At 38.1% G+C, this 12,945-nt stretch overlaps 1 protein-coding gene across 1 annotated transcript in view; it reads left to right on the plus strand.

Annotated features, from left to right (window-relative positions):
- KMO (kynurenine 3-monooxygenase) overlaps positions 1-12,945 on the plus strand; it is a 55,672-nt gene that overhangs the window by 16,030 nt on the left and 26,697 nt on the right. The window contains 3 exon segments of the mRNA XM_068541663.1: positions 5,192-5,261; positions 6,508-6,605; positions 7,817-7,906. Coding sequence (XP_068397764.1) covers positions 5,192-5,261; positions 6,508-6,605; positions 7,817-7,906 — 258 coding nt within the window.

Here is a 12,945-nt window from a genome sequence, read left to right on the forward strand (position 1 = left end):
CATGTGTTCCTTCTACTTAGAACCCTCTTCCTCCTGACCCACCCACACTTATTTGGCTGACTCCCATTCATTCTTTCAGTCTCAGTTTAGATTTCATTTTTTTCTGAGAAGTCATACCCTATCTTACTCTGTAACCCTACATTTGGGTTAAGGGTCCTTTCTCCATACTCTCATAGCTGCACTTCCCCCACCATGCTATTTATCATTCTGTGTTATAATCGACTGTAATCCCCTTGAGAGACCTAGATATATCTTGCTCTTGGCTGTATCCTTAGCATCTAGCACAGAGCTGGCACACAGAAAAAAATCAATATATATGTGCTAAATAAATATATGAATAACATTTGAAAAAATGAAGATCCAGCCAAGACTGTGAACTCCCTTGGGGCAGCCATTATGTATTATCTTTGGATCACTTTTAATGCCTAACAAAGATTCTTGTAATACTTAGGAATCAATAAATATTTTTCAAATAATCATTTTTCTATGTCTCCTGAAAGTTGTTTTTAAAATTCCAAAGGATTCATACTCTTTTATCAATTTGCTTCTTCTCTACATGTCAAAATAGTCTCATTCTTCAACTCAACTAAAAAATAATCTTTCCAGGAAGCTTTTACCAATCCCTTTGTTCTGGCTGTCTATTGCTGTGTAACAAACTACCCCAAAACTTAGTGGCCTAAAACAACAATCTATTATTATGCCTCACAGTTCTGTGGGTGTTCTGCCATGTGCCCGGGGCTGCAGTCATCTGAAGGCTTGACTAAGCTGGATGTCCAAGATGGCGCACTCCCATGGCTGGCAGTTTGTGTTGGTTGTTGATGAGTGAAACGCTCAGCTGAGGCTCTTAATTAGAGCAACTGCATGTGTCCTGTCCATGTGGCTTGGGTTTCTCACACATAGCAGCCTCCAGATAGGTACTCTTCTTATATGATCACTGGCTTCCAAAAGGCAGGAAGCAGAAGCTTCCAGGCCAGCTAAGGACTATGCCTGGAAATGGCTCAGGTGTCGCTTCTACTGCATTTTATTGATCAAGGCTATCACAGGCCCTCCTGGATTCAAGAAAGTGAAGAAATAAACTCCATTTCCTGCTGAAGGAGTGTTGAGATCAAATAACAGAAGAGGTATTGTTATGACCATCTTTGAAAAATACACTCTGCTAGATCCCTTAAGGCAAAATTAATCCCTTTCTTGTATGTTCTCTAAGACTTCATTTAGTCCTTTTTTTTTTTTTTTCTTTCTTTTAACATTGATTTCCACCTCTGGGCCGAGAATTATTTTGCAGGGAAAGATATCTCAATCTATATGCACAAAACGTTGGGCAAATGGAATAAAATTATATGACTGAAGCATATAATTATTTTAAAAGTATATATAAATGTTTTATGATTAAATTTATTATATATTTTTTTAACCAACCCATATTTGAAATTCAGATACTGTGGAGGATCTGCAAAATTTTTATATAAAATTTACTAAACATTGATTAGTTTATATGTTTGTCTCTTCTTGAACTAGATTAAACCAGATTGAACTAGATTGACACCTGAACTAAATTAGGTGTCAGTGGGCCTGAGTACTTAGCTTGACAAACTTTAGATCCCTAAAATCTAGCAGATTAAATCATGCACAACAGATGCTCAATATAATTTGGCTTGGTTTGGTTACAAATTTTATTTAAAAATGTAATCTCTACCATTCATTTATACATTCAACAAATATTGATCAGGTACTTATTATCTTGCAAACACAATGGTTTTGGCCAAGGATAAAATGGTGAACAAAAACAGTTTGCAGCTTAATGGGGTAGACAGTTATTGATAACAGAATCACCCTAAGGATGTAAACTTTCAATTGTGATAAGCACTTTGTATTAGTTTCCTAGGGCTGCCGTAACAGAGTACCACAAACAAGTGGTTTAAAAAATAAATATTTATTGTTTCACAGTTCTGGAGGCTAGAAGTCTAAAATCAAGGTGTCAAGAGGGTTGGCTCCTTCTGAGGGATGTGAAAGAAAGATCTGCTCCAGGTCTCTCTCCTTGGCTTGTAGATGGACGTCTTCTCCCTGTGTCTCTTCACATCATCTTCCCTCTATGAGTGTTTCAGTATCCAAATCCCCCTTTTTATAAGGACTCCCATCATATTGGATTTGGGGGCACCCTAGTGACCTCATTTTAACTTAATTACTTCTGTAAATACCTTGTCTCCAAATAAGGTCACACTGAGTTACTGGGGTTAGGACTTCATCATATGAATTTGGGGGTCACATTTCAACCCTTAACATTTCTCAAAGGAAAAGTCTGTAGCACTATGAGAACTCATAAGAAGGGGTTTGAGGTAGTTAGAGTGGCTGAGGAAGGCTTCCTTATGGAAGTAAAGCTGAGTGGAGACCTTAGGATGAATGGGCATTTACTAGAAAAAGAGGAAAGAGAAGAAGATTGTTAGCCACAGAAATCTTTTGGTGAGGGAGAGCACGATGAGTACAAGCAGCTGAAAGAAGGCTAGCAAAGCTGGGGCAGAACAGCGATGTGATCTCCATAATGTAAAAATATTATGGAGAAAATCTTAGGCCTACGATGATGTCATTTTTCTCTGAGAAGATTATGTTTGCTTCTGTCAGGTGGCTGTGGTAACCAGCAATCCCAGATGAACATAATCCAATCAGGGCTAGAGATGATTCCTAAGCCTACTTTGGTCCTTTTGATCATTGATTTATTTCCAGTTTACCCTACTTCTAAGATATACCTGTTTAGGGTCCTAACCCAAAGCCTGGGCATTTATTAAACCCTTCTGAACAGGAGGTTGGGATACCTGTCCTAAACTCCAGATTTGTCCTTCTAACTTCATGAATCTGTCAAAAATTCTGTTGAAATTCTTTGCCTCCCCTGTAATCAGTAGATAACCCTAGGTGTGGCTCCAAATGCCAAGTTCACCTGCCTGGGCTTCCTTTTTCTCTTAGCAGAAGATTTCGTTCAAATGACCTGTTTCACTGTTACACCAAATGGCTGCTTGTGGAGAATCAATGGTCAAGAGGTCAGATGAATGCTGGTAGAATAAAAAGGAAACTTGACATTAATCAAGCACAATGATTATGATAACTAGCAGCAGAATGGTGAAAATGAAAAGAGATGGAGAAACATTACAGGGTAGAACTGACAGAACTTGGAATGGATTGGATGTGGAGAATGAGAGAGAGAGAGGTGCCACAGATGACTCTTAGATTTCTAGCTTGAGCAACTGGATGGATGAGATGTCATTCATTGAGACATCCCATCCAACCCATGTGAAGAGAACTGACACAATTTGGGGCAAGGATCACAAGTTTCAATTTATATCTGTTGATTCTGAGGTGCTTTGAGACATTTAAAAAGGTACATCAATTAAACATCTATATGCATGAGCTCAAAAAAGAGATCTGAGTGGGAGAAGTAAGTTTTTGCATCACCATGGATGTGGAAGATAGACCAGGATGGAGGCTTAAGAAACCCCAACATTTGATTGTCCTTCTTTGCAAGGGTGAAAGACAGAAAGAGGCGATGGCCAGAGACGTATGGAAAAAAACAGAAAATGAAGGAAATTTAGTGTTTCAAGAAGAAAGGTTAGTTAACAGTATTGAATGCTGCTGAAAATTCAAGTGTGATAACTAAATATAGATGGTGTTCTCAAATTTAAGTTGCTAGTGATTAGGCATTAATCACTGCAACCTATATAAAGCTATTTAGGAGGGCAACACTATAAAGCTTTGAGAAGACAATAAACAAAAAAGTTGTTATAATCTCAAAGTAGGGAAAGATTTCTTAAGCCGGATACCAAATGCATCAACGATAATGTAAAAGATTCATAAATGTGACTACATTAAAACAGATTCTCATCATTAAAGATACTATATAGTTTAAAAAGCAAGCCACAGAATGGAAGAAGATATTTGCAACATTTAAAAATGACAGACCCTGTACTCAGATCTCTGAATAGCTCAAATGATCAATAGAAGAAAAAACAGACAGCTCAACCGAAAATGGGCAAGACAGACACTTTACAAAAGAGGAGATCCAAATAGGTAATCAATAAATGAAAAAGTGTTCAATCTCTTTATTAATAACTATTTATTTATGTAAATTAAACCTATACTCCTCCTCACCTTACCCAACCACTACTATGTTTAAAAGTTTGAGAACACCAAGTGCTAGCAAAGATGAACTCTCAGAAGCCGCTGGTAGGAAAACACATTAGTATACAATTTTGAAACAGTTTGGCATAATAAAGGTGAAGATACATAAACCTTTGACCAGGGATTCCACTTCTGTGCATAAAACCCTAGAGAAAAATCATGCACATGTGTACCAGGATACATGTACAGAAATGTTCTTTGCAGCATTGTTAATTAAACCAGGCCATCATTTCACAGTATACACATATATCAAACTATTATGCTGTATACCTTAAATTTATACAATTTATATATCAATTAGATCTCAATAAAACTGGAAAAAATAATATTCTCAGGCCAGAAACAACTCAAATGTCCTTCAACAGTAAAATGGTTAAATAGTCTGTGAGATCTCACATAATGAAGAATCATACAGTAATGAAAATGGATTTTATGCGAGATCATATGGATAGATCTCATCAGCATATTATTGAGTTAAAGAAGCATCTGCAAAAAAAATACACAAGTGTGATTCTAATTATCTGATTCAAAAGCAGGCAAAATTAAATTATATTGCCTAGGGAGGTATACCTAAGTGGTAAAACTATAAAGAAGCAAAGATTGGTTATCACAAAAGTCAGAACGTTTACCTCTAGGTGAAAGTTTGGGGATTGTAACTGGGGAGGAGTTTGGGGAAGCTATAGGAGATCGGCAATGTTCTACCTTTTGATCGAAGTGGCTATATGGGTGTTTGCTTTCTAATTATTCTGTAAACTGTACACATGGTTTATGATTGTTCTGTACGAAAGTTATATCTCATCATACAAAAGTAAAAAAAAAAAAGAAAACCCATAACTTCCTTGAAAATTATACTGATTAATCTTGAGTTAATCCCATTATTTTTGCAAATGGTATTTTCCAGTAGTGATTGAGCAAATCAATGTGATGACTGAGGCTATGACCACACATGATGTTGCATTTAGCCAGCAAAAATTCCCTGTATTTGTGGAATCAGATAAAAATATGAAAAAATTGCTTTGATTCCTAGGTTGGATCATTAAATGCGTGCTTCCTTGCCAAGAGGAATTTCCAAGTTAATGTATATGAAGCTAGAGAAGGTAAGACAATACTGAATAATGTGAGATGTCGTTCTGATTCTTTGACTTCTTCCTCCTTAGAATTTTTTTCTTTTTTTTTTTAAACATCGTTATTGGAGTATAATTGCTTCACAATGGTGTGTTAGTTTCTGCTTGATAACAAAGTGAATCAGCTTTACATATACATATATCCCCATATCCCCTCCCTCTTACGTCTCCCTCCCACCCTCCCTATCCCACCCCTCTAGGTGGTCACAAAGCACTGAGCTGATCTCCCTGTGCTATGTGGCTGCTTCCCACTAGCTATCTATTTTACATTTGGTAGTGTCTATATGTCCATACCACTCTCTCTCTTCGTCCCAGCTTACCCTTCCCCCTTCCCGTGTCCTCAAGTCCATTCTCTACATCTGCATCTTTATTCTTGTCCTGCCCCTAGGTTCTTCAGAACCATTTTTTTTTTTTTTTTTTTTTAGATTCCATATATATGTGTTAGCATGTGGTATTTGTTTTTCTTTCTGACTTACTTCACTCTGTATGCCAGTCTCTAGGTCCATCCACCTCACTGCAAATAACTCAATTTCATTTCTTTTTATGGCTGAGTAATATTCCATTGCATATATGTACCACATCTTCTTTATCCATTCATCTGTCGATGGACACTTAGGTTGCTTCCATGTGCTGGCTATTGTAAATAGAGCTGCAGTGAACATTGGGGTGCATGTGTCTTTTTGAATTATGGTTTTCTCAGGGTATATGCCCAATAGTGGGATTGCTGGGTCATATGGTAGTTCTATTTTTAGTTTTTTAAAGAACCTCCATACTGTTTTCCGTAGTGGCTGTATCAATTTATGTTCCCACCAACAGTGCAAGAGGGTTCCCTTTTCTCCACACCCTCTCCAGCATTTACTGTTTGTAGATTTTTGGATGAAGGCCATTCTGACTGGTGTGAGGTGATACCTCATTGTAGTTTTGATTTGCATTTCTCTAATGATTAGTGATGTTGAGCATCCTTTCATTTGTTTGTTGGCAACTCCTTAGATTTTAAAAAGAAAAAAATTTTAAAAGATGAACTGTTAGATTTCATTAAAAACCTCAACTATCTAAATTTAATTTAATGCAAATATATTACTATCTGTGTTTTCTTTAAAAGAGTTAACAAGGTATTTTAATTGGCCAGATGGCACCAGTTTTTCAGGTGCTCTATGCTCATCCTGTATTAGGATATAAGAAAGTGTGTGTAACATGGGGTTTACTTCCAATATCTTAGATATCCGAGTGACTAAATTTGCACGTGGAAGAAGCATTAATTTGGCCCTTTCTTATAGAGGACGACAAGCCTTGAAATCCATTGGTCTGGAAGATCAGGTACCTTGTTAATGCATTTTCCTTATAGAAAATAACACCTGCTGTTTTTCAACAACTGCACGGTCTTGATTTCTCCTAGTTCAAAGCACCACTTAATGCCAAAGAAACCTCTGCATGAGAGCTCATCTTACAAAGGTTTTCAAACTTCTAAATTTCACAACAGGGTGAACATTTCCCACTTGAAGCACCCGGGGGGACCAGAGCAGGTTGTGGGGCAGGCAGATACTGTATCTGGTGGGAACTTGATCATCACTTCTGACACTGGGCTCTCAACAGTATCGTGAACCTCTGCCTACAGAAGTGTGATCTGAGATGGCATCCAGGGTGAGAGGAGGCAGGGGACCTCCGTTCTTTTGACTTCTTAGGTCCATAATCTCTTATCCACAACTCTGTACTCCAGAAGTTCTGGGACTAGAAAGCTTTTTCATCACCCACTCAGCAGCAAACTTGACCTGATGTGAGGCTTTTTATAGCCTTTTTTAAAAAATCTCATTTCGTGTGAATGTGTTTTACTAAAGAAATATTGTGTTATGGGGCGGTGCCCTAGACTCCTCTGTGTGTCATATAATAACCACATATGCACTACATTGCCTATCTAAAATTTGAAAACTTCTGAAATCTGAAACCAATGAGCTCTCAGTGTTTGGATTGTGTGCCTGTTGCAGATTTTCCTTATATGGATTCAATGTTGCTAAACTTCTTACTATCATGTATCTTGGAAATGTGAAGAGAAATAATATATTTTTATTGATAGTACTTTTGCAACAGTGTGTCTTTGAAATGATATATAAGTCAATATAACTGCCATTTGCATTTCCACATTTTTCTTAGGCATGTGTAGGAAAACACTTTGCACTGGATTTCAGGAATCCTGGGATTTACCCCTCATGCATTACTCTCTTTTGAGATCATGAGAAAAATAACTTAATCTCTCTGACAATGAACCATTTCTTCTCTTGTAATATTTGATTTAGACCAAATAAACTTGATGTCTATTCTAAAATCTAAAGGTTAAAAAAAACCTAAAAACTAAAATTTGCAGGAACATAGTTTTTATTGATTTTCTACCATACTGTGTTCGCATGGACCTTTACATTATTTTTTGATTTTTGGAAAATACTTGAATAATCACATTTTAAAATCAATATCTATCTTATTTGCATGATGCTGCATTATGGAAATTGACATTGATATTTCTGATTTTATTTCAGATTGTATCCCAAGGTATCCCCATGAGAGCAAGAATGATTCACTCTCTTTCAGGAAAAAAGTCTGCAATTCCTTATGGAACAAAGTCACAGGTAGGTTTACCTGGAGATACTTTTTTTGTAAAATGGTAATAACTGAGTCTAATGTCTGGAACCTGCTACTTGCTTGTTGGCCCTGCCTTTCTTCTCTAACCCTATCTTTGACATTGTTTGCCTGTTTAGAATGCAAGAACATATACTAGTTAATTCATATGAGATGCTTAGAAAGGGCCCAGTCCCTAATAACCATTCAATAATGGTTATTATTGTTATTGCTATTAGGCTGTTTTATGCCTCTATGCTTCGCTCATACTGGCCTGGGATGCCCTTTCCCTCCCATCTCCTTTCAACTAGATAGAGATTACCATGTATTTATTGTTAAGCATACTATGCAAGAACAACGCTATGCAAACTTAAGTTTTATGATGCTATTGCCTCCCCCTAACTGACTCTCTTGCCCCAAATTATTATTATTCTAGTTATAATAGAATTTATAGAATGAACTGGAAATGCTTTCAGCATTGTATAATTTCTCAAACAGAGGCCAGATGATGATGTAGTGTTTAAGAAAGAAAATCCATTATCCTGCTTTGTGTTTTTCTTCTTATCTTTGAAATAGTAATGTACAGAGTTGGGCAAGGTATTTATTTTTATCTGATTACACTTTCTTTCTACATTTACTTCTTTGAGAGAGAGAATGAATGTACCATAAATCTATCAACCATAGAAAAACCCCAGCTTGCTTTATCCAGCAATGCCTCATTTTGCAGAGCCCAAGTGAGGTTCATATTCTTCTGAGTCTCTGATCCTCTGCAGAGCTTCCATTGCAGGTAGATCAGCACTTCTCAGACTCACCTGGGATCTTGTTAAAGTACAGAGTCTGATTCTGTAGGGCTGGGGGGGAAGCTGAGGTTCTGCAAACCAAATTCACCCAGGTGGTATCCAGGCTGCAGGTCCACAGACCACACTTTGGGTAGCAAGAAATAAAGCACATATGCTCATGGGAGTAAGGTCTTTGTGGATCTTGTGCTGATTAAAGAAGCTGAAGCACCTCATAATCATTAGGATGGCTACTATCAAAAAATAAGTGTTGGTGAGGATGTGGAGAAATAGGAAACTTGTACCCTGTGGGTGAGAATGTAAATTGGTGCATCTACTGTGGAAAACAGGGTGGTGGTTCCTCAAAAAATTAAAAATAGAACTACCATATGATTCAGCAATTCCACTTCTAGGTATATATTCAAAAGAACTGAAAGCAGGGTCTGGCAGAGATATTTGAACACCCATGGTCATAGCAGCATTATTCTCAGTAGTCAACAAGTAAAAGCAACCAAAATGTCTATTGATGGATGGATAGATAAACAAAATGTGGTATATACTTATGTGAGATAATAGAAAAAATACATACAGGTCTCTGCCCTGGTTCCTGACACAGGGCTCCTAAAACCCTTGTAATCTCCTAAGTGATAAAAACACTAGGAGCATCTTTTGTTCTAATATTTGGTCTTTGGTTCCTTACACAGAGTTTCTAAATCCCTTGGAATTTCCTGGGTGACAGCAGTGTCTTTCCAGGTAACTCTGGATGGACTCCTGGAGGGGGGCTGGTCACCAGAAAGACCAACTCATGATTAGAAGCTTGGAACTTTCAGACCCAACCCCCATTCTCCAGAGAGGGGAGAGGGGCTGGAAATGGAGTTAATTATCCATCATGCCTACATGATAAAGCCTCCATAAAAATCCCAAAAGTATGGGGTCCAGAGAGCTTCCAGGTTCATGAACACATGGAGGTACTGGGAGAGTGGCACACCCAGAGATGGCAAATACATACTTTATCCTACGCATCTCTTCCACCTAGATGTTCATCTGTATCCTTTATCATATTCTTTTATAATAAACTGGTAAATGTAAGTAAACGGTTTCCCTGAATTCTGTGAGCCACTCTAGCAAATTGATTGAACTTAAAGAGGGGATCATGGGAACTTCTGATTTATAGCTGATTAGTCAGAAGCACAGGTGACAAACTGCATTTGCAATTGGCGTGTGAAGGAGGGGAATGGTCTTGTGGGGCTGAGCTTTTAACCTGTGGAATCTGATGCCATCTCCAAGTTAATAGTGTCAGAATAAACTGTAGGATGCCCAGCTGGAGTTGCAGAGAATTGCTTGGTTTGAGGAAAACTCCCACATGTATGGTGTCAGAAGTGTGGTGAGTGTGGTAATAGTATGAGAGTAAAGGAGAGACACACAGCAGAGGTGTAGGTTTTCTATACAACATAAAAAGGAATACTATTTAGCCTTCAAAAAGAAGGAAGTTCTGATATTCTACAACATAGATAAACCTTGAGTACTTTATACTAAGTTAAATAAGCCAGTCACAAAATGTTAAGTACTATATAATTCTGCTTATGTAAGGTATCTAGAGTAGTTATATTCATAGAAAGAGAGAGTAGAATGGTGGTTGACAGGGCCTGGAGGAAGGGAGGAATGGGGAACTATTATTTAATGGGGACAGAGTTTCAGGTTTACAAGATGAAGAGTTCTGTGGATGGATGGTTCTGATAGTAGCACAACAATGTAAATGTATTTAATGCCATCGAACTGTATATTTAAAAATGGTTAAGATGGTAAATTTTGTGTGCATTTAAAAAGTAATTGAAAAGTAAAACATTCCAACGACTAAGTGGGAATGAGGGGGTAGTGGGGAAGGACTAAAATTGTCTATTAAATGACTTTTTAGAAATAATAACCTGCTTATTTTGGCATTATGAAAACTTAGGTACAGAGTCTTAATACATGAGCCTGGCAGGGGAAGGAAGGGAAAGAAAGTCCACTGACCATCCATAGTCAGATAAATGTCTTCAGATAATTAATATGTCCTGTTTAATTGGCCCCAAATTGAGCTTGGTGCTATAAGAAAAGAATTGCCTCTTCTTGATAGGCAAGTAAGATTTACACATGCAAGTCAAGTATAAACTATACTAACTAACTGGATCTTTTCTGTAAGCAATAATTGTCCTCCTGTGCTACGCTAGCCATGCCCTGTGCTAGTTGCTGGGGAACAGGAGAGGAGCTTGCAACCTGGGGAGGACAGATAGTAATCAAGTTCTTGTGAAAAGAACTCACCCGAGAGATGGCAGGAGCACTCAGCTATATGGTTCAGAGAGGGAGGAGAGCTTTCATTTTTCAGAGAAGAGAAAGTGAAGCTTGAAACAGACATTTTGTTTAAATCTTAAATTGGCAGTGAAATAACACTGTCCCAATCAAATGACAGTCTATCTATGGAGGGACGTTGGGTGAGATCAAATTTCTAAAAAATGTAAATTTTTAAGTGTCACGTGTGTCCAATGATGAGAAAACTTGCAAACGCACTTTCGAATAACAGAATCTCACAGCGATCAGCAGCTTTAGATGCATTGACTCCAACCACCTTGGAGAAAGAAACAGGCTGCATGATCACATGAGGTCAGCAGCAAGGGAGAAACAAGACAGGTTGCCTTACAGACAACAGCCAGCGAGCATGGTGTAGGAGGCCCTCAGAGGAGTGCTGGTAGTACTGCTTAGTTGCAGTATTTCTTTTTGCTAAAATGAGAGCGACTCGTAATAGTCATCCCACCTTTCTCTTAGATTAACATTGTGCTGAGGAGGTCCAATTCAGCATATCCATACCTTCCCCAGAGATTGAACCAATAAAGTATGAATAGATCAAGGAGTAAGATATGGTTCAAAAATAACAAGGAAGCTAAATGAAAAGAGTGACTTGGACCTGAGGCTAAAATTGACTTCCTTACCCTCACAGAGAGAGAGAGAGAGAGAGAGAGAGAGAGAGAGAGAGCGCGGAGCAATTTCGTCACCAGTGACTCCCCAGGAAGGTGAAAGTGTTGGTGGGAGTTCTCATTTCGGGGCCTTCAATACAGAAGGAGGAAATGATCCTTCCCCATCCATCTTGCCATTTCTCAATTCTTAACAACTGAGTTAATGCTAAATTTATAGCTTTGCATCACTGTCTTTAAACTGGAGTCAAACATGGGGCCTCCTTATCTTTTAAGAACTATATAAAATTGCTTTGAATTGGTTGATTCCACAGACTGTGGAAGTGCAAAGCCATCCCCATGACCCCAGGATTTCTTCGAATGCTCAGGGAGCCTACCTACTGTCCTATGGACTTCTTGGTGTCCACTCCCTCGCCTCTAGTATTGGCTGTGACCATAATGACCACACATGAAACTCACCCTTTTCACCATTTTCCACACAAAAAGCACTCACTCAAAATACACATGAATATGCTGAAGACTTGGGGGTCATGGAAGGCCCACCTTGCACAGGGCGCAGCAAACAATTTATAAATCTCTAGTGTGTACAATTTGACCTCTGAAATCCTTTCCATACCCCCTTCTCTGAGCCTCCCTCCCCCAGCTGTTATTTCTCTGCCCTTTCTCCCTTGCGGTGACTGTCTTACTGGTTCCTCCCATGTCCCTCTCCAGATGCCAAATATCAAAATACTCTCCAATATACAGAGCAGATCAGAGTTCCCCCAATTCTTCTTGCTAAACTCCTATACCCAAAATACAGAAATGGTGCCCCTTACTAGAAAACATTCTCATTTGAAGGCTTTCAGGACTAGAATGTAAACATTTTTTCCTAGCATATTTGAAAAAGTCAGCACTGCAACTATTGTTTTACAAATCTCCAAAGGAGATTATCCTACTTCTTTTAGGTTTGGTTACAAGGGCCACTTTATAGCTTATGATTTGTTTGTTCTTATTCTTACTTATTCTTCACAAGATAAGCCTTTTAGAATATGTATTGGAGAAGTGAAGCTTGATGTGAGTGACTCTAACTTTTGGTTATAATAAGATACTGCCCAAAGATATGGAGTAGATTAGACCGGGACTCTCCCTGGCCTTCCTGCAGGACCAACATGTCTGTTGGTTCCCAGATTATTAGTTCTCAGATTATCTCAACTAAGCCTGATAGGAATCAACTGAAAGGGAAAGAATATTTTCCTCACATTAATAAGCCTTCATAATTTGAATGTTTCCTAATATACTTTGAATAACAAGTGTGGTTTCTATGGAAATGCAATGATTAATAATGTA

The sequence above is a fragment of the Eschrichtius robustus genome, chromosome 3 (genome assembly GCF_028021215.1).
Source record: "Eschrichtius robustus isolate mEscRob2 chromosome 3, mEscRob2.pri, whole genome shotgun sequence".
NCBI lineage: Eukaryota > Metazoa > Chordata > Mammalia > Artiodactyla > Eschrichtiidae > Eschrichtius > Eschrichtius robustus.